This window comes from Bufo bufo, chromosome 3 (assembly GCF_905171765.1).
Source record: "Bufo bufo chromosome 3, aBufBuf1.1, whole genome shotgun sequence".
In the NCBI taxonomy this organism is placed as follows: Eukaryota; Metazoa; Chordata; class Amphibia; order Anura; family Bufonidae; genus Bufo; species Bufo bufo.
This window is the reverse complement of record NC_053391.1, coordinates 434074360-434093525: the sequence shown is the minus strand read 5'-3', so window position 1 is coordinate 434093525 and position 19166 is coordinate 434074360. Positions and strand designations below refer to the sequence as shown.

The window sequence follows — 19166 nt, the reverse complement described above, 5'->3', positions numbered from 1 at the left end:
GGCGTCCACTAGAAAATAAATAACCTAGCAGGCATACGTTTCTTTCCCCACAATGGGAGCCTATTAACAGTGTAATGCTATCCTGCGTTATAGACTGCAGCCTGCCACCCGAGACAGGAAATACTCCTGGTGAATATCTGACAGACCGCAAAGACTTGTCACGGAAATTTCTGCAACTTAAGATCAGTTCCATGGATTTATACAAACCCCAATTAGATGGAACAGTTGCAGAAGTTTCTGGAACAAATCTGACATGTGTGAATTCACCCCGATTACTTGTGCGCTGTGCAAACAAAAACAAAAAACACAAATTAATTTAACTCCGATACCATAAAAATATATTTTTATTAAAATAAATATAAACAGGTTGCATTTAATATCAGTATATATGGAAATCCAAACCAAGCAGATGAAACCTCAGATAAGGTCCTCATGCAGTGTATCGGTCTTCAGGCATTGGCCCACCGGTATACAAGTCTTATGCCTCTGGGCATTTCAATAAGTCCAATGCACGTAAGCGACTTAAAGTTCAGGGTTTGTTAAAAAGAAAAAAAAAAAAAAAAAAGCACCCACGCCTTCAATAAAAGCTGGACCCCTTCTGAAGCGGTGGTCTGGCGTCCGGTAGAAACGGATAGGAGTCAGCACTTTAAGAGCTCGGTTGTGCGGGACGCAGGTTCAGGGACTACCTCTCCTTTCATAAACTCATCCTGTAATAAAAGAAAATAACAAACGTTCTATAAAATAAAAATAAAATAAAGATTTTCCCATTTTATGTCATTAAAGGGGTTGTCTCACAAGCACAGCCACTGCTGATGGATTGCAGGGTGGTCGTAACCATGGAAACGAGCAGTGTATAATGTGAAGGAAAAATACATCCAGCAAGTAAAGGAAGCAATATAGATGCTATGCTATTTGCTGAAGTGACACAACCCCTTTAAGGCCTGTCTGACATGTGCGTTTAAGCCGATCTGGCAGGCTGTTCCTGCCGGGTGCAACCGTGCTGCTAGAATTCTTTCCGGCCCCATTCACTATAATGGGGACAGGCAGATCCCCAACTGCTGCTCCCCAACATATTTGCCTGTTTGCGGCTAGATGTGAAGCAAGCCTTAGGAAACATGCCTGCTTTCTTCTAGGACAAAGCACCAGCCGTTCCCACACTGTTATAAATGTATGGCAGAAGCATCGGAGCAGTAAGCCATGTAGCACACATTTACAGCCGCAGGCGTCAGCTGGGATCTTAAAGAAGAGCACACACTAAAATGTTTTATTCTGTCGCCTGTTAAAAAGATATATAATAAAAGTTTTTTTTTTTATTATTTGTGCTTTATCCAATCCCTTGTGGTCCTGGTGACCGACACAGCGTCTTATGTGTGAACAGGAAGTCATTTTCTCTATTCATTCCTAAGGGTACTTTCACACTTGCGTATTTCTTTTCCGGCATAGAGTTCCGTCACAGGGGCTCAATACCGGAAAAGAACTGATCAGGCATATCCCCATGCATTCTGAATGGAGAGCAATCCGATCAGGATGTCTTCAGTTCAGTCATTTTGACTGATCAGGCAAAAGATAAAACCGTAGCATGCTCCGGTTTTATCTCCGGCGAAAAAAACTAAAGACTTGCCTGAATGCCCAATCCGGCATTTTTTCCCCATAGGAATGTATTAGTGCCATTTAAAATACCGTAATGCCGGATCTGGCCTTCCAGTCTGCGCATGCGCAGACCGGTAAAAATGTGAAAAAACATACAAGATGGATCCGTCTGTCCGCATGACAAGCAGAGAGACGGATCAGTTCTTGCAATGCATTTGTGAGACGGATCCGCATCCGGATTCATCTCACAAATGCTTTTTAGTCACATCTAGATCGGCAGATCTGGTAGGCGGTTCCGACGACTGAACTGCTTGCCGGATCACACTGCCACAAGTGTGAAAATAGCGTAAGACACTGACATCTATTCTCCCATAGGAATGAATGGAGGAACTGACTTCCTGTCCACACAAGACGCAGTGTCAGTCGGAGAGTCAGTGTTGGTCACATGACACAGAGGACGAAAACCACGGGTAACATTACCTTCAGTTTACAAAATGTACCTTTCTAACGGACCGGAGAATAAAAAAAATGCTGTGGGAGTGCTTGATAGTTTGGATCCTGGCTACCCCTTAGATGCTGCATCACCTAAGTGGAATGACCTAAGGGCTGTTTCACACGAGCGAGTCTATTGCGGGAATCACGCTCCGTGTGGGTGTGATATCCTCCGTTCTGGACTTGCAGGAGCGCACGGCATTATCATGATTTATAATGCTGTGTGTCTCTGCTAGACCTTATTTCTACAGAATCATACTGACAGCTTTATGTCACTATGATTGCAGAGACACACAGCATTATAAATCATGATAATGCCGTGCGCTCCTGCAAGTCCAGAGCGGAGGATCACACACACGGAGCGTGATTCCCGCAATGGACTCGCTCGTGTGAAACAGCCCTTAGTCTTTAAGAGTCTAGCTAAGATATGATGTGGAGTCACAGGGTGTAGAAGTGCCTGCCTCAGACATCGAACGCCATACTGCAAACTAATAGGAAATACAATGAAATCCCATTACAAGGGTTTTCCAGGAGTACAACATTAATGCTGTCCTCAGGATAGGTCACCAATATCTTATCAGAGGGTTCCAATATCTGACACCCCCCTGATCATCTGTTTTAAAGAGGCCACTGCGCTCCAGGATACCAGGCACAGTGCAGAACATCGTAAGGGTCCATTCACACGACCTACGGATCCACAAAACACGGATACCAGGACACGTCTCCGCACATTCTGCCCTACGTTAGAAATGCCTATCCTCGTTCTGCAAAAATAACATGTTCCATCTTTTTTGCGGAGCTGCGGAAAAGACATACAGATGCGTACAGCGCGCGGTGTGCTGTCTGTATGCAGATCGGATGCGGACCAAAAATACAGTCCTGTGAGGGGACCCTTATAGTGGTTGTGTTAGGCATCTTTTACTTGAATGCGATTCAGCTGCAAGGCAGACCATTGTGATGGGCGAAAGTGACATCACTGGCCTAAGATCACGTGACCTCCTCAAACAGCTGCTGATTGGTGGGAATCGGACTTCCACTGAGCAGATATTGATGACCTACCTGGAGGATCGGTCGTCATATTCTACTTCTGGAAAACCCCTTTAAACAGGGTTCTCTGCTAGTAGTATTGATCTGTATTGGTAGGATGTGAACAGTGCTTGGCCATCTGTTGGGACCCCCACCAACCACAAGGGCGAAGGTGCCACCACCAAGTTACAAGAATCCTCCATTGTGATACTGCAGCATTTCCATTGTCCCAGAACCTCTTTAATCCAGCAATAGAGAGTTGTTGATCAGGAATCCTATTAAAGGGAGTCTTTCACCTAAAATCACCATTATAGAACACTAACATCAGGATCTCCATTACATTCCCCATACTAGAATGCTACCTTCCATACCTTCCAGGTTCTTCTGATTACGTCCTCCTTTTAGTGAGAAATCCAGCGCCTGCGCACTTTATTCCCTATTATGGGCAGAAGAGCGTTAATGCGCATGTGCCGCCTGTACATCCCGATAGCCGGCCTCGTGCCTCTGCCCATATGGGGAATGAAGTGCGCAGGCGCTGGATTTCTCACTAAAAGGAGGACGTAATCAGAAGACCTAGGGGCGGGCCAGAGGGGGTTTCGTATGAAGAGCACCGAGGGGCCTGGGCAATTGCCGCATTAACACCCGCCCCTGGGCACCTTCAGAAGCTAATTAACATTGTATGAAAGTGTTTTTTCTGAGAAAATCGGCGATGGACGGCAATATGGAAGGTAGCATTCTAATATGGGGAATGTATTGGAGATCCTGATGTTAGTGTTCTATAATGGTGATTTAGGTGAAAAAAAAACCTTTAAGGGTGTTTTGACAAGGCCATGCCCATTTTTGCAGACCTCAAACCGCGTATCTACAAAATATGGACACTGGCCGCCGTGCACGCCTAATTGCAATGCAGACCCACTGACTTCCTATCTCTGCCTGCAACATGCGGGGTTGCAGACTCATTTAATTAAACAGATCTGCACTGCGAAGTGGAGCGCACATGGCTGGTGCACGTGATAAAAGGTAGACGCAATATGGCGACATGTCACCAATCCTCACCTTGTCATAGATTACTCTCACAAGTAATGAACAGCTCGGGCAAGTCGCAACTTCTTCTCCATTTTCCAGGTCTTCCTAAAACACATGATGCAATAGATACAAATGTCACCAATACTGTAACCTGCACAATGTAATGCAATAAAAGACAACTGGCAGGACTGCTCGTGACCGATAACAGGGGCTTCTCTGGTATACATGCAGGCAACGGACTTATCACACCCAGGGCACTGGCCCGAAAGCACCTTTGAGGAAACATCCCTCAGACATGTCAAAATCGCAAGGTAATGCGGGTGGTCCGTCGGCTTCTCCTTGCCCTTGGTGGTCACCATCATACTCTCCTGTAGCACAGTCTAGCTGCTGGTCGGTCCCCACCACCAGTGTGTCTGCTCTGGTCCCACACTGTCTCCTACCTGCTACATCCTGCTTCCCTAGGGTGTGCGGGCGGCTAAATTTGTTCCCAACCAATGGCTTTTTAAGAGTTCCCTGGTAGAGTGTCTGAGCAATAGGTCTAATGTGAGGGTGCGTTGTTTTCCCGTGGCTTGATCTCTGCCTGTTTACCAGATTCAACCCTGTGCTGCCTGACCTGACCACTGCCTGACTCCCGTACTGACCCTGTGCTGCCTGACCTCTGCCTGACTCCCGTACTGACCCTGTGCTGCCTGACCTCTGCCTGACTCCCGTACTGACCCTGTGCTGCCTGACCTGACCACTGCCTGACTCCCGTACTGACCCTGTGCTGCCTGACCTGACCACTGCCTGACTCCCGTACTGACCCTGTGCTGCCTGACCACTGCCTGACTCCCATACTGACCCTGTGCTGCCTGACCTCTGCCTGACTCCCGTACTGACCCTGTGCTGCCTGACCTGACCACTGCCTGACTCCCGTACTGACCCTGTGCTGGCTTACTGCTTGAATATCTAATTGAACAAACTCTGCCTGCCCTGACCATGGCTGGTCCGCTGGCTACACTCTAGCCTGTCCCCATGGTGCCACTGAACAGATACTACTTCAAGAGGTAGAGGTGTGGTGGTTTCCCCGCAGAAAAGTCCAGATCCTGGTATAGGGATTAAAGGGTGAAGAGCCCAGGGACATTTAGAGAACGCCCTTAGGCTAGTTTCACACAAGCCTATTCCAGGTGGCAATTGTATTTCCTGGACTGGACACTGCTACTATGAAGTGAACTCGCAGTACCACGATTCCGTCGCACATTATGCGACTACAGTTCAGCAGACCTGCCGTCAAGAAGGAGCATACAGCAGCATAAATCATTAAGATGCTGCAAGTTCACTTCAGAGGGCCAGTGCTCCGTCCAGGAAACACAGCTGCCACATGGAGCACGCTTCCCCAGACTGAATACACTTGTGTGAACTGGCCATAGTGACAACGTCACGGCGCGGTCACGTGCAACATCGTCGACAGTCACGGCGCGGTCACATGCGACATCGTCGCCATTCACGTGTGACCATGGTCACATCCACGGTGCGGTCACGTGTGACATGGTCCCATCCACGGTGCGGTCACGTGTGACATCGTCCCATCCACGGTGCGGTCACGTGTGACATCGTCCCATCCACGGTGCGGTCACGTGTGACATCGTCCCATCCACGGTGCGGTCACGTGTGACATCGTCCCATCCACGGCGCGGTCACGTGTGACATGGTCCCATCCACGGTGCGGTCACGTGTGACATGGTCCCATCCACGGCGCGGTCACGTGTGACATGCTGACATCACTGCACTGTGGTTAGCACACAAGATACCACCAACTAAACAAGTATTCCGATTGTGATCAGGAAAGCCCTGATCCATAAGACTCTTTCCGTGGGCTAACGATGGGCCGACCCTGAGTCACAGGGTAACCGCTGCTGTACCTTGGTGACGGCGAATCTATCTCCACACGGACAGGGGTAATAATACGTTTCCGTGTCCTCGTCGTACTCGAAGTCCTCGATCTCCACCTCGTCGTGGTACACCGCCATCCCGGCGCTGGCAAGAGAACACCCTGTCACACCCGGCACCGAGCGTGGTCTGCTCCGGATCTACACGTCCACCGCCCTGTCGCGAATTAATACGTCATTCCCAACAATACAGTCGGCCATTTTTAGTTCTGGCGGCCATGCGCTATACCCCTGGATTACAGCTAGGCGGCGCCTGTCCCCGCCATAGAATAGAGCTGTACTTTAGAGCCCAGTAACCAGACAAGCATTCAATGTCCTGTTCACAATATGGTCTTGGTTTTTAGGTCATATTTCCTTAAAGGGGAAGATAAGGAAAAATCTTTTGCCGCTTGGACAATTACCACACAACAAATACCACAAATATTTTTGTGAAAACACCCATTATGAGTAGACAAAGCCTTTAACCCTTTCACTACCAGAGGTTGTTTTTTCTTTCGTTTTTGCGTTTTCCTATTTCTTCCCTATACCCCTTGTGCATAACTTTGTAATATTTCCAGTCCACATAGCTGTACGAGGGCTTATTTTTTGCGGGACAAGCTGTTCTTTCTAATGCCCACCATTATTTATGGCATGTAATGCATTTTTTCTGTTATGCTGTTAACTGTATGGAATAAATATTTAAAAATTTTAATAGTACAGGCTTTTTGGGACATTGCAATGCTAATGATATTTATTTTTTATATTTTAATAGGGAGAAAGGAGGGTAATATTAATTTTTATATTAAAAAAATAAAAAATAAATTCACTTTTCTTTTATGTCCGTAGGGGACTTTAAGGCTCCATTCACACATCCGCAATTCGTTCCGCATTTTGCGAACGGAATCGCGGACCAATTCATTTCTATGGGGCCGCACGATGTGCGGCCCCGATCCGGAATTGCGGACCCTCACTTCCGGGTCCGCAATTCCGGTCCTGAAAAAAATAGAACATGTCCTATTCTTGTCCGCAATAGCGGACAAGAATAGGCATATTCTCTTAGTGCCGGCAATGTGCGGTCCACAACATGCGGAACGCACATTGCCGCTGTCCGTGTTTTGCTGATCCATGGATCCGCAAAACACACACGGATGTGTGAATGGACCCTAAAGAGGACCTTGCATGGGTCCAGACATTATAAACTAAGTATCAGGATATGTAGGGCATAGTACAGGGATCTAACAGCACTTATTATTTTTTCTGGGTGCCGCTCTGTTCGCCCGCTGTGGCCCCCGTTGTATTCTCCTGCCTGGGCGTCTCCTTCTCCCTGGCTGTAGCGCTGTCCAATCGCAGCAGAGAGCGTCACAGCCAAGGAGAAAAAAAGCTCACCTTCTCCCTGGCTATAAAAATTCACAGTCGTCGGCACTCAGACCCAGTAGACGCCAGCATGGGAAGGAGAAAATCCACCATATGTTGAAAGCATTCCCAGCGAGCGTTCGTATGCTTCAATAAAATGCTCGTTATTTATCTATACATCAGAACATATAACATATGGACGCGTTTCTGCCCGTCTAGCCTTTATCAGCTGATGAGCTGAAACGCGTCCATTGTTACATGTTCTGATGTATAGATAAAATAACGAGCATTTGATTGAAGCATACGAACGCTCGCTGGGAATGCTTTCAACTTCTCCCTGGCTGTGACGCTCTCTGCTGCGATTGGACAGCGCTACAGCCAGGGAGAAGGAGACGTCCACGAGAAAGACTCAGTCTCCTCCTCATTGGTCCAGTGCTAAAATTAGCATACTGGGAGAATACAACGGGGGCCACAGCAGGCGAACAGAGCGGCGCCCAGAAAAAATAGTAAGTGCAGTTAGATCCCTGCTCTATGCCCTACATATCCTGATACTTAGTTTATAATGTCTGGACCCATAAAAGGTCCTCTTTAACATGCAATCGTTAGAACACTTCTCCCATAGACTGCAATGATTTAACATTGCATCCTATGGGAAATTCACTGTGTTCCTAAGGCTACACACAGGCCTCAATAGGAACATTGCTGTGGCAGGCTTCAGAGCCATCAGAAGACTCGAGGCTGCCACAGCAACTGAATGTCTTCCTCAATAATGGCCCCAGGAGTGCAGTGTGCCTGGGATTTCACGGCTCAGATGCGCAGTTAGAAGTCTGTGATTGCCGTTATCGCTGATCACAGACAATGTCTTCGGGGGCCTGATGTGGGGGCAGTGATAGAGGAGTGTCTATGTAAGTCGCTGGGTGGGAGGAGCTATAAACTAGCTGGGTGTTTTTAGGGGCAGTGATAGAGGAGTGTCTATGTAAGTCGCTGGGGTGGGAGGAGCTATAAACTAGCTGGTGTTTTTAGGGGCAGTGATAGGGGAGTGTCTATGTAACTAGCTGGTGGGAGGAGCTATAAACTAGCTGGGTGTTGATAGGGAAGTGTCTATGTAAGTCACTGGGTGGGAGGAGCTATAAACTAGCTGGGTGTTAGGGGCAGTGATAGGGGAGTGTCTATGTGTGACGGACTGAACCGTCACTGGGGCTGCTGGAGAAGCCTGAGGGCCAGCCTCCTTCCTACAGACTATGGACCGAAAACTATGGAGACCCCTAAGACCTTTTGGGGTTACAAGGAACTATGAACCCTGATTTATTTGTGTAATTTATATGCCACATATTTCCTATTGCCCATTAAAAAGGCATGGTGTGGAGTCAGCAACACAAAAAGGGTTAACTCTGCACTGAGACTCCCACTGATTGGGTTAGTGATGGGATTAAGATAGTTGATTATAATAGCAGCCGACTCTAGATGAGAGATCCACCCTATGATACACTCAGGAGATAATCCCATCACATGTGTCTCCTCTCTTTCTATTCATTCATTATGGAGGGGGTAAAGATGTCTGTTTGCATGTTGTTCATTGTTGATTGCTCACAGACAATGCCATTGTGTTTGTTGAATAGGGTTAGTTTTTGTGTTATAAACTGTAAAGGATTGGCTGCTATGTCATGTCCTCAGTTGCCAACCAGGTCAACGGGGGTGGTACCCTTGTTGAAAAATGTGTATATACGTCAATGCTTGTGTGTTCAATAAGGAGTTCCTGTTTTACCGTTCATCATGTTGTGCGCTGGTGTTTGGGTAACTGATCGACACTAGGGATTGCTATACGCTGAAGATTTGCTATACTCCCCTGGCTATAACTACTAGCTCTTGTAAGAGCTGTCCTGCTCTCTGGATTTAGGAGAGGTTCACCCACTGGAGCCTTGTCGTAGGTCCAGGGTGGGTAGAAGACCGGCGAGTACCTCAACCAAGCTTCGGCGGTTCGTGGGGTCTGCAGTGCTTACGGTGTAGAGCGGAGTGCTTGGAGTCCTCGGGAAGCGCATAGGAGCATCCATCGACGGAGGTTACCCGGTCGGGGTGCCAGGAGATCGTTACAACTATGTAACTAGCTGGTGGGAGGAGCTTTAAACTAGCGGGTGTTGTTAGGGACAGTGATAGGGAGTGTCTATGTAACTAGCTGGTGGGAGGAGCTATAAAACTAGCTGGGTGTTGTTAGGGACAGTGATAGGGGCGTGTCTATGTAACTAGCTGGTGGGAGGAGCTATAAACTAGCTGGGTGTTGTTAGGGACAGTGATAGGGGAGTGTCTATGTAACTAGCTGGTGGGAGGAGCTATAAACTAGCTGGGTGTTGTTAGGGACAGTGATAGGGGAGTGTCTATGTAACTAGCTGGTGGGAGGAGCTATAAACTAGCTGGGTGTTGTTAGGGACAGTGATAGGGGAGTGTCTATGTAACTAGCTGGTGGGAGGAGCTATAAACTAGCTGGGTGTTGTTAGGGACAGTGATAGGGGAGTGTCTATGTAACTAGCTGGGTGGAGGAGCATAAACTAGCTGGGTGTTTTAGGGACAGTGATAGGGAGTGTCTATGTAACTAGCTGTGGGAGGAGCTATAAACTAGCTGGTGTTGTTAGGACAGTGATAAGTGTCTATTAACTACTGGTGAGCTAGTTGGTAGGGACAGTGAAGGTGTCTAGTAACTAGCTGGTGGAGAGCTATAAACTAGCTGGTGTTTTAGGGACAGTGAATAGGGGAGTGTCTATGTAACTAGCTGGTGGGAGGGGGCAAAGATAGGGGAGTTACAAAAGAACAGCAGCTCTCCCCAAACACTCCCAAAAGATAAGGTGCTCACTCCAAGGATCCACCCAATCCAGAAAGAGAAGTGCAAAATATAAACAATAGGAGGGCACATCAATTATCTGTGACCACCATATGAGGTGACAATAACCACATTAATGTATATCTAATATAAAACTAGCATAAAACTATACATCCATAGAATAGTACGAATGTGCCCATTGGGCATAAAAGCCTGAATGAGCGCAACAGTGTGATGACCGGCAAGTGCAAAGTATGGACTTGATCCCAGGTGGGCAATCCGAGTCCAAGTGTATACCCTAAGGAATATGAAATGATGTTGTCATATGAGCTGGACCGCACTCAGTTACCATGCAAAACGTTGTAATGGTATGTAGGGAGTATAGCCCCGTGGGGCAGAGTAACGTTACCCCTCTTCTCGTGCTGGATAGTTAGAGAAATGCCCTTACTTCGCCGCTCGGGACTCACATCGGCGTCCCGCGTGGTCTCTAGGTCTGGTACGCGTCGTCCCACGTGACCCGGCGGCACACCACTGATCCACATGGCACGTTTGGAGAAAAAATCAGCTGATGGTGTGTTGGGTCCTAAAGACCCGGACCGTGCAGTGTCAATAATCCACAACTCCAATCAGCGAGGGTCCAGGGGGCTGCCTTAGGGTGTCGGCACCTCAGGGACTTGAGCGGATACTTTGGCTGTCTTAAACTGGACGCGTTTCAGGGAGCATAGTCAGCGGCTACAGCAGGTATGTACTGAGGTTCTCCAAGTGCCTTTCTGCTCAAAGGACACACCGGGATTTATTATTAGGGATAGCTATATAAACTTGGAAAATGAGGATGCAGCACACTGAAGGATGCGGGTGCAAATCAAGCCAATGTGAATCGGCACCTGGGTCCAATCCAATATATAAGATGAAAGAGGCAGCAGCACACCACGGAATTCAGCAGAATAACGTGAAGTTTATTCACCTAGTGTCAGCAGAGACGTTTCAACAGCTTGTTGCTGTCTTTCTCAAGATGGCTAGATAGATAAAAGGATATACAATAGAGATAGATATAATTTAAATAGATGGATAGATAATAGATAGACATAGATGCACTTTATTACAGTCGCCCATCTGGTACTAATAGCTGGTCTCTTTTCACATTGCATCCACAGGTTTCAATGGGTAGAAGTCGTCAGTCCAGGGCAATTAAAAGGTTGTCCACAGTAAAACAGCAGTTTGGCAGCTGCATATGAAATTAGCACATGACATCCCAGCATGCAATGATCACAATGATGGCCCTTGCATAAGAACACTAGACACTAATGGAGCTGCTCATTCCTTGCAGAAGGGCGACCAGATGTTAGAGGCTACAGAAGTATACAAGATTCTCCAGATTCCTCTATTCACAGGACACACTGGGGACATTCATTATTGAGGAGAGATAAACAATAGAGCTAAATATAAAATAAACAGCTAGATAGGAGATAGAAAGATTGAGATAGATATGTAATAGATAAATATGAAATGCACTGTACTGCCAGTTTATTACAGATGCCCATGTAGTACTGATAGATGAACTTGGCTGTTTTAACATTACGTCTAGGGATGAGCGAATCGACGTCGGATGAAACATCCGAAGCCATCCACATAAAACTTTGTTTCAATACTGTACGGAGCGAGCACTCTGTACAGTATTAGAATGTATTGGCTCTAATTATGCTGATTTTTACTTCGCATAACTTCATAAATTGATTTCTTCTGTAAAAAAACATTCGCGAACTCGGGTTCCGGTTTAAGATGATTTACTCATCCCTAATTTACGTCCACGAGGATCTAATAGATGGGGAAGCTTTCATCTGGGAGGCAATTGAGAGGGTTTTCCACAGTGTAAGGGGCTCATACACATGACCGTATGCATTTTGGCGGTCCGCAAAAACGGATCCGCGAAAAATACAGATGTACGTCCATGTGCATTCTGTATTTTGCCAGAACGAACAGCTGGCCCCTAATAGAACAGTACTTTCCTTGTCCGTAATACGGACAATAACAGGACATATTCTATTGTTTTGCGGAACGGACATACCAAAACGGAATGCACACGGAGTAACTTCCGTTTTATTTGCAGACCCATTGAATGATTGTTCCACATATGGTCCGCAAAAAAAACCGAACGGACACAGAAAGAAAATACGTTTCGTATCCATGAGCCCTAAGAGGCATCAGATTAGCAGTTGCATGTGCAGATGAGCATATGACATCACAGGAGTCCATGACATCACAATAATGGCCCAAATGCTCATTCCATCGGGTGAAAGCATCGCTGATGAGGTCACTTAAGTGATTGCTTTTGGGCAGCAGATTGTCCCTATCTAAAACGCGATCTGCTGTCCAGAAACAAGTATTGTCTGTAGGGACGAGCCATTGCAGTAGCAATCCCTTGTCCCCATACAGCGGAGATGATTGCTGCATGTAAATGCAGGCAATTATTGGAAACAAATAGATTGTTCCAAATACGTGTCTGATGTGTCACCCTGTGTACTGAATGATCTTCTATTTTTCTGCGTCTCTAAAATACTGCTTTAGTTTATGTGTATTTTAACCAAATAAAAAGTGTAAGAAAACTTGCTACCGTATTTTGCACTTTTGAATGTTCTATTATATTGGATTACCATAATTCTATACACTGTATCTGGACAGTCCAAGTGCAAAAACTGTTTTCAGAGGAGTCTATATACCTGTGCTTTCATTGTAATCTTAACCTGCATGTTTATACACTGCTCAAAAAAAATAAAGGGAACACAAAAATAACACATCCTAGATCTGAGTTAATTAAATATTCTTCTGAAATACTTTGTTCTTTACATAGTTGAATGTGCTGACAACAAAATCACACAAAAAATTAAAAAAATGGAAATCAAATTTTTTCAACCCATGGAGGTCTGGATTTGGAGTCACACTCAAAATTAAGTGAAAAAACACACTACAGGCTGATCCACTTTGATGTAATGTCCTTAAAACAAGTCAAAATGAGGCTCAGTAGTGTGTGTGGCCTCCACGTGCCTGTATGACCTCCCTACAACGCCTGTGCAGCTCCTGATGAGTGGCGGACGGTCTCCTGAGGGATCTCCTCCCAGACCTGGACTAAAGCATCTGCCAACACCTGGACAGTCTGTGGTGCAACGTGACGTTGGTGGATAATAGCGAGACATGATGTCCCAGTAGTGCTCAATTGGATTCCAGGTCTGGGGATACGGGCGGGCCAGTCCATAGCATCTATGCCTTGTCTTGCAGGAAACTGCCTAGCATACACTCCAGCCACTTGAGGTCTAGCAGTGTCTTGCATTAGGAGGAACCCTGGGCCATCCGCACCTGCATATGACTCTCAAGGGATCTGAGGATCTCATCTCGGTACCCAATGGCAAGTCAGGGCTACCTCCGGCGAGCTCCTGGAGGGCTGTGCGGCCCTCCAAAGAAATTGCCACCCCACACCATTACTGACCCAATGCCAAAACCGGTCATGCTGGAGGATGTTGCAGGCAGCAGAACGTTCTCCACGGCGTCTCCAGACTCTGTCACATGTACTCAGTGTGAACCTGCTTTCATCGTGAAGAGCACAGGCGCCAGTGGCGAATTTGCCAATCTTGTGTTCTCTGCAAATACCAAACGTCCTGCACGGTGTTGGGCTGTAAGCACAAACCCCACCTGTGGACGTCGGCCCTCATATCACCCTCATGGAGTCTGTTTCTGACCGTTTGAGCAGACACATGCACATTTGTGGCCTGCTGGAGGTCATTTTGCAGGCTCTGGCAGTGCTCCTCCTGTTCCTCCTTGCACATAGGCGGAGGTAGAGTCCTGGCTGCTGGGTTGTTGCCCTCCTACGGCCTCCTCCACGTCTCCTGATGTCTGGCCTGTCTCCTGGTAGCGCCTCCATGCTCTAGACACTACGCTGACAGACACAGCAAACCTTCTTGCCACAGCTCGCATTGATGTGCCATCCTGGATAAGCTGCACTACCTGAGCCACTTTTGTGGGGTAGACTCCGTCTCATGCTACCACTAGAGTGAAAGCACCGCCAGCATTCAAAAGTGACCAAAACATCAGCCAGGAAGCATAGGAACTGAGACGTGCGGGTTACCACCTGCAGAACCACTCCTTTATTTGGGTGTCTTGCTAATTGCCTATAATTTCCACCTGTTGTCTATCCCATTTGCACAACAGCATGTGAAATTGATTGTCACTCAGTGTTGCTTCCTAAGTGGACAGTTTGATTTCACAGAAGTGTGATTGACTTGGAGTTACATTGTGTTGTTTAAGTGTCCCCTTTATTTTTTTGAGCAGTGTATAAGGCAAGGCACTGCCACAGTTGAGTATGTAGACAGAGAACTGGCATTTTTTATATAGTAATACATTTTGGCTGTTACTGCCACTGTCTGTACCTGTGTTTTAAAGATCACTAAATCACTTAATTTATATGCCACCTGAAAAAAAGCTGTAAAGTCATGGTCTCACTTCCACCTAATTTGCACTCCACTGCATGTAGACAGCAAGATCCGTCCCTAGTAACAGATACACAGAAGAAAGGAAGTGGGGGTGTGGTGTCAGAGCTAGCTGAGATCCCAGCCTGATAAAAGAACTGCTGTATTCTACAGGATGTCACAGCAGTATAGTGCTGGCAGATTCCACAAAGGGAGACACCCCCTCCTTGTGACAGAAATGCATCTAGTTCTGCAGCTGAAGAGGGAATAATTAGCTGAGGAAGACATTAGGAAAGGCCAAAAATACCTTTTCCTTCACAGTTATACTTCAAAGTACTAACAAATACATACAAGGCCGTCCATAACCTGTCCCCCTCCCGTACATCTCTGAGCTACTTTCCAGATACATCCCCACATCGCACTCTTCGATCCTCACAAGACCTCCTTCTCCTCCTCTCCTCTTATGGCCTCTTCCCACAATCGACTCCAAGATTTCTATCTCCCGTGCATCCCCCATACACTGGAACTTCGCTACCCCAACATATCAGTACTCTCACCTACATTGGAATCCTTCAAAAGAAACCTGAAAACCCACCTCTTCAGACAAGCCTACAACCAGTGACCCCGCTGCCTCTATACCGCCATGACCAACTTAACCCGCACCTACTGTGTCCTTCTCCCATACCATGTAGATTGTAAGCCCTCACGGGCAGGGCCCTCTCTCCTTCTGTACCAGTTTGTAACTTGTCTTGTTTATGATTAGTGCAATTGTCTGTATTATGTATGTGCACCGCTCATCATATGTACAGCGCTATGGAATGAATGGCGCTTTAATAATAAATAATAATAATAATAATAATACAAAGAAGCACAGCCATTATGCAAACTTTTTTTTTAAACTCAGGTACTCATTAAGTATTATTTCAGCCACATCATTTCTCGCATTTTTTATCAATGTATTGTAAATGGATGTTTAATAAAGGATTAATTGATTATAATTACTTGTGTGGTAGCTTTCTGAGCGTTATAGGTGATATATCATTTCTCGTAGGGATCGACCGATATTGATTTTTTTAACGGCCGATAACGATAATTTGTGAACTTTCAGGCCGATAGCCGATAATTATACCGATATTCTGGAATTTTCTTTTTTTTTTTAAATAAAAATTTCCTACACAAATCTAATGAAAATTAATGTTTATTGTTAACGTGCTTTTTATTTTTTAAATCTTTCTTTCATTTATACTTAATATTTTTTTTTTTATTTTTTTTATTTTTCTTACTAACTTTTAGCCCCCTTAGGGACTAGAACCCTTGTCCTATTCACCCTGATAGAGCTCTATCAGGGTAATAGGAGCTCACAACTGTCCCTGCTGTTCTTTGTGCACACTGCAGCATGGAGCTTACCATGGGCAGCCAGGGCCTTCAATAGCGTCCTGGCTGCCATGGTAACCGATCGGAGCCCCAGGATTACACTGCTGGGGCTCCGATCGGAGGAGCAGGGGAGAGGGGACCCTGTGTCCACTGCCACCAATATTAATACTGTGGGGGGGCGCACTGCGCCACCAATGTTTATAATAATGGATGGGGGGGGGGGGCGCACTGCGCCACCAATGATTAATGCTTGGGGGGGGGGCGCACTGCGCCACCAATGATTAATACTGGGGGGCTTGGGGGGGGCGCACTGCGCCACCAATGAAGAGAAATCTCTCATTAATTCATATACAGAGTGGGAACTGGCTGCAGAATCACATACCGGCTCCCGACCTCTATGAGCGTACTGGCATCCGCGGCACCTGAGGGTTAACTACCGCAGATCGCAGCTACTGGTCATAGAGGTCGGAGCCGCTATGTGATTCTGCAGCCAGCTCCGCCTCCTGTATATGAATTAATGATAGATTTCTCTCATTGGTGGAGCAGTGGCCACAGCCCCGCCCCTTCTCTTTTCCGCTCTCCTCTCATTGGGGGCAGCGGCAGCTACAGGGGGGAGGGAGACACTGCTTCCTTCTCCTCCTGTGCTGCTGAGCGAACGCAGAGAGCGCTGTCAGCAGCGCAATCCTTGTTCCCCATGCGTTATCGAAGTTTCGGCAAAATAGATGCCGATACCGATAACAATGTCAAAATGTCAAAATCTTGATATCGGTCCGGATAATATCGGTAAAAAACCGATAATCGTCGATTCCCCCAATTGTCTCGCACCACATTTATTAATGCATCTTTTTGAAAATACCCGGATAAGTGGTGGGCATGCTTAATCTGTTCATAAAATGGTCGATTATGAAGGCATTGCTCTATTAAGTTTGGTGCAAAGTAATGGTGTAAATCAGCTATCCAAGAAGTGGCATAAAGAAACAGAAAAGGGACTATTTGGGGGCAGAGTCTAGCCTTTGCCGGGAATTATATGTTTTAGTGATATTGCTTCAAGTGACTTACAACATACAAACCCGCACTAATTCAGTTTCCTGACATCCATCCAGACAAATTACTTCCGTCCGTGGTTCCGCAAAAAATAGAACATGTCCTATTCTTGTCTGCACCACGTACAAGAAAAGGCATTTCTATTATAGTGCATGCCATTTGCGGTCCGCAAAATGCGGAACGCACATGGCTGGAGTCCGTGTTTTGCGGATCCGCAATTTGCGGACCGCAATACAGTTGTGTGAGTGGACCCTTATTGGTATCTAGAGGACATGTTGTAACAGGTCGCAGTCCACATGGGAGCCCGACATAAAGTTCCCTGCTCCTGCACTCTTTGTGGCCACATACCCATCAGGCTTCAGGACAGCTACATGTGCCGGTTCATCTACATGTGCCACACAGTGATAAATCTGGCACATCTTCTGCCTGCCTTCTACATTTACACAGTCTACAATTACGACAATATTCTTACAATGTCTTACCTGATAATATGTATAGTATCTCTTTTCACTCCCATGTTACCAAGCAGCACTGAATGCACACCATGAGCCACAGAGGAGGCAGTAGGGGCAGCGGGCGTCCTGCATACAAAAGGTGTCAGTGTTGCCAATAGCAACCAACCAGATCCTTCCTAACTTAATTATGCTTTGGAAAAGTGAAATCTGATTGCTAGAGGTAAGACAGACACTTTTTATAACTGTGAAAAGGATGATAGCTCCAGAACTGTAAACAGAAAATTAAAGGGGTTGTCCTGATTCTAGATAATGATGACCTATCATGAGGGATAGGTTATCAATATCAGATTGTAGGGGCCAAACAACCCCCTCCGATTAACTGTTCTCAGCAGCCGCCAGCACCAGAAATAAACCTGCTGCTGGAAACTGATAAGATATATTCAAAAAATGTCATGTATGTAGATGTACTCCTAATCCAAGCCCAAATATATACATACACCTTTAAGATTATAGTTTGGAATGCACACAAAAGTATTAGGGCTAGTGTCACATAACATTTTAGCTCCCTCCACTGGGATATCTATGAGGCGTAGTACATTGAATACCCAAAAGTGGTATTCAAACGCTGCTCTTGATCGAGTCAGATTGAGTCCAATGGATGCTATATCATTTCATTGATAGAACTAGCACAGTCTACCACTTTTTTCTGTCTGGCAGTAAAGCCAGAAATAAACGGAAAGCATGTAAAACGAGTCCAAAAATGAACCTTTTCTGCTTTGTCTTCCTCATTCAGTGAATGTACCCATTGCGGTATACGTTTGAATACTGCTTTCGGGTGTTCAAATGTATACCCCAACGGAAAGCCCAGCAGGGGGCTAAACATGATGTGAAACTAGCCTTATTTTTCAGCATCAAAAAGATAGTACTGAACAGAATGACAATCCGTGACTTAGCTACGTTCACACTTGCGGCAGGGAGATCCCAGCAAGCAGTTCCGTCGCCGGAACTGCCTCCGGATCAGGCAAAACGTATGCTAACTGATGGCATTAGTAAGACTGATCAGGATCCTGATCAGTCTTAAAAATGCCTGATCATTCGAAAAAATGCATTGAAATGCCGATCCGTCTTTTCCGGTGTCATCCGGCAAAAATGGATCCGCATTTATTTTTTCAACCTTTTTTTCAGTCTGCGCATGCGCATACCGGAAGGACGGATCCGGCATTCCGGTATTCTGATGCCGGATCCGCACTAATACATTCCTATGGGAAAAAATGCCGATCCGGCATTCTGGCAAGTCTTCAGTTTTTTAGCCGGAGATAAAACCGTAGCATGCCGGCGTTTTCTCTTTTGCCTGATCAGTCAAAACGACTGAACTGAAGACATCCTGATGCAAACTGAACGATTACTCTCCATTCAGAATGCATGGGGATAAAACTAATCAGTTCTTTTCCGTATAGAGCCCCTGTGACGGAACTCTATGCCGGAAAAGAAAAACGCAAGTGTGAAAGTACCCTATAGGCTACTTTCACACTAGCGTTTTTACTGGATCTGTCAGGGTTCAGCAAAAACGCTTCTGTTACTGATAATACAACTGTCTGCATCCGTTATGAACATTGCCAAGAAAGATCAG

General features: G+C 46.2%; 1 protein-coding gene across 1 annotated transcript; it reads right to left on the bottom strand.

Annotated features, from left to right (window-relative positions):
• Positions 1-326: 326 nt before the first annotated feature.
• On the bottom strand, positions 327-6211 carry DPH3 (diphthamide biosynthesis 3). Its single transcript, XM_040425010.1, has 3 exons — positions 6036-6211; positions 4165-4239; positions 327-707 (listed from the first exon to the last, which is right to left on the bottom strand). The coding sequence occupies exons 1-3, from the start codon at positions 6141-6143 to the stop codon at positions 639-641; spliced, it is 252 nt and encodes an 83-aa protein (XP_040280944.1). The 5' UTR covers positions 6144-6211; the 3' UTR covers positions 327-638.
• Between the last annotated feature and the right edge of the window lie 12955 nt (positions 6212-19166).